A 2,317-nucleotide genomic window follows, 5' to 3' on the forward strand; every position below is an offset into this window, starting at 1 on the left:
CCGAACCGAACCTGAACAGAAAAAGTCAAACGGTTCGACTTCCTGCTTATAAACCTCGCATTTTCTGCCAGCGGTGGCAACAAAGAGCCCAAATTTAAAATCGTAGAAAATTTGAATCAGTGAAAAAGGCAAAGTGAGTCGCTAGGTTATGACGCAGCTTGATCTTGCAGACTATTTGAGTGCGGCATTCGGCAACCTTTAATTCAGTTGTGAAAGAAGTTTATGTTCGGCTCCTGTTTTTTGGCAAGAGTACTTTGAAGTTTGAGTATGTATTTTATTTAAGTCATGTCGTTTTTTAGAAATTGCATTGACATAATTTAACACCGTATAGAAGGTACTACTGACAGGCGGATAAAATTTAATAAATTTCGCATCAATGAAATGTAACCTTTTTTGGCGCTCTTTCACTTATGTACGTGAAAATTAATAAAAAAAAAAAAAAATTCTTCAAATGCCGCATACCACAACGCATATTGTTTGGGTTAGGGTGGGTCAAGTTATTATTAATAATAAACATACTATTACTTGACCAACCCTCACCCAAACGCTAACCCGCACCCTAACCCAAACAATATGCGTTGTGGTATGCGGTATTATTTTGTTTTGTTTTTTGCATAATTTTTCACGTACATAATTGAAAGAGCGCCCTTTTTTTCCTATTGATGGAAGGTTTGTAGGATACTAAACTACATTTAGCACCAGTTTGTACATTATTAAACCTTAACGTATGCAGATAACGACTAACTTCAGTTATTATGTTTTGTCATTTTAGTAAGTAAACGAAATACTGTTTATTGCTGACAATTCCCAAGTTATTATCATCTTCTTTTGTTCAACTCACCAGTGTGTGAATATGGCGATTGGAGAAATTCAGTAAGTCTGTATGAAAAATAATTTGCAAAATTATTAAAATATGGTAAATTATTACTCGATTAAAGTTCAGTTCTAACATAAAATGTATAAATCGCTCTTGCACAACAACAAATATAACTGTAGCCTATTTAACTGGATGTAAAAGTATATGTGATTATACCACTGGTTGTCCATTTGCTACTGGATTGTTTAGTTAACTGAATTAAGTGTTTTTTTTTTGTTTATTGGAGTTGATTTAATGTTTTTTTGCAGATATGATCCTAGCGTTTGCAGAGAGCCTAATTGTGAAAGAAGTCGTCAGATTTCTTTCCGGCATTTTCCAATCCAACACTGCAATCATCCCCCGGACGTAGTACATCTTGCTTCGGGTGGATTCTTTTACACTGGTGTTGGTGATGTGGTGAAGTGCTTCAGGTAAAAATAATTTATTTTCTGATTTTCCAATAAAAATTTATTGATTTTTCTTATGTGTTAATTTGTTTGTTTTTTACAAAAGCCTATAACCAAATAGAATAAGTTATAACATTCATGTTATTTGTTTAAAATATTTTATTTTTAATCCCAAGTTAGGGACTGACATCCACAAAGTATAGTTTGTCAATAAAGTACTGAAAAAATGTTTTTTTAATTGTCCTTTTCTTATTGATAACAGATACCTACTTTATCTTTTTGTATTATATGTTAGATATAAACCAATGAATTATTGGCTATTTTGTATTATTTGTTATATATGTAGCTGCCAAGCATGCACCCATCTTGGACAAACTGGAACCGCCTTTCATGACGGTAGATGCCAGTTTGCAAATGCCAGCGGAAATATTCCAATTGGTAAGTATTTAGGTCTAAGAGGGAAAAACAAAATATCACTTCTTGTGATCAGCTTTTCATAACATATTTTATTCTGTTGCAGGTTTCTTTCGGAATATTCCACCTCTTGGTGACTTGACCAGGACAGCCTAAGGTGGTCCAGGTTAATGATCCAGTTAGACCAAACGTAACGGATAGTGAGAGCATCAAATGTGAGATAGTTATCTTTCTCACATTTGATGCTCTCACTATCTGTTACGTTTGGTCTAAAACATTTCAGAGTTACTGAAATAAAGCAAAATGTCTGCCGTAAGTCAATATTTGACAAACTATCTGGATAAAATTGCCTTTAAACTTTTGTTTTCTGTCTCTGTATACTATTCGTACTGTCGCCATTTGTCCACTTACCCTTCTTATAAATTGTTTTAACATATTTGAATGTGACACTGTGATTTCAAAGATTTCAGAGTTACTGAAATAAAATTATTGTTTCTTGTCAATATTTGACAATTATGTTTAGGTAAACATCTTTTACCTGTACCCGCAATCTCCACTTATTGCATATAAGTGTTTTTTGTTTTTTCTGAATGTACGCGTTTGTCAAACTATTATAAACAAAACTTTCACCTAATGTTGT

The 2,317-nt window shown here is 33.1% G+C and overlaps 1 protein-coding gene across 2 annotated transcripts; it reads left to right on the top strand.

The window, feature by feature from the left end:
* Positions 1-225: 225 nt before the first annotated feature.
* LOC146137559 (E3 ubiquitin-protein ligase XIAP-like) lies at positions 226-1,898 on the top strand. 2 transcript variants are annotated; one of them, XM_083394127.1, is made up of 4 exons: positions 226-873; positions 1,126-1,287; positions 1,610-1,701; positions 1,784-1,898. In XM_083394127.1, the coding sequence occupies exons 1-4, from the start codon at positions 854-856 to the stop codon at positions 1,831-1,833; spliced, it is 324 nt and encodes a 107-aa protein (XP_083250253.1). In that variant the 5' UTR covers positions 226-853; the 3' UTR covers positions 1,834-1,898. The 2 variants fall into 2 exon arrangements, with proteins under 2 accessions (XP_083250253.1, XP_083250252.1); XM_083394126.1 differs by having other exon boundaries at positions 1,610-1,877.
* Positions 1,899-2,317: the final 419 nt, after the last annotated feature.

Source organism: Ascidiella aspersa, chromosome 7 (assembly GCF_963924565.1).
Source record: "Ascidiella aspersa chromosome 7, kaAscAspe10.2, whole genome shotgun sequence".
Lineage (NCBI taxonomy): Eukaryota > Metazoa > Chordata > Ascidiacea > Phlebobranchia > Ascidiidae > Ascidiella > Ascidiella aspersa.

Coding starts and splice junctions, on each gene's coding strand:
- LOC146137559 (XM_083394126.1), top strand. CDS start 854: ATGGCGATTGGAGAAATTCA. Junction 874..1,125: donor ATGGCGATTGGAGAAATTCA/GTAAGTCTGTAT, acceptor GTTTTTTTGCAG/ATATGATCCTAGCGTTTGCA. Junction 1,288..1,609: donor GATGTGGTGAAGTGCTTCAG/GTAAAAATAATT, acceptor TTATATATGTAG/CTGCCAAGCATGCACCCATC.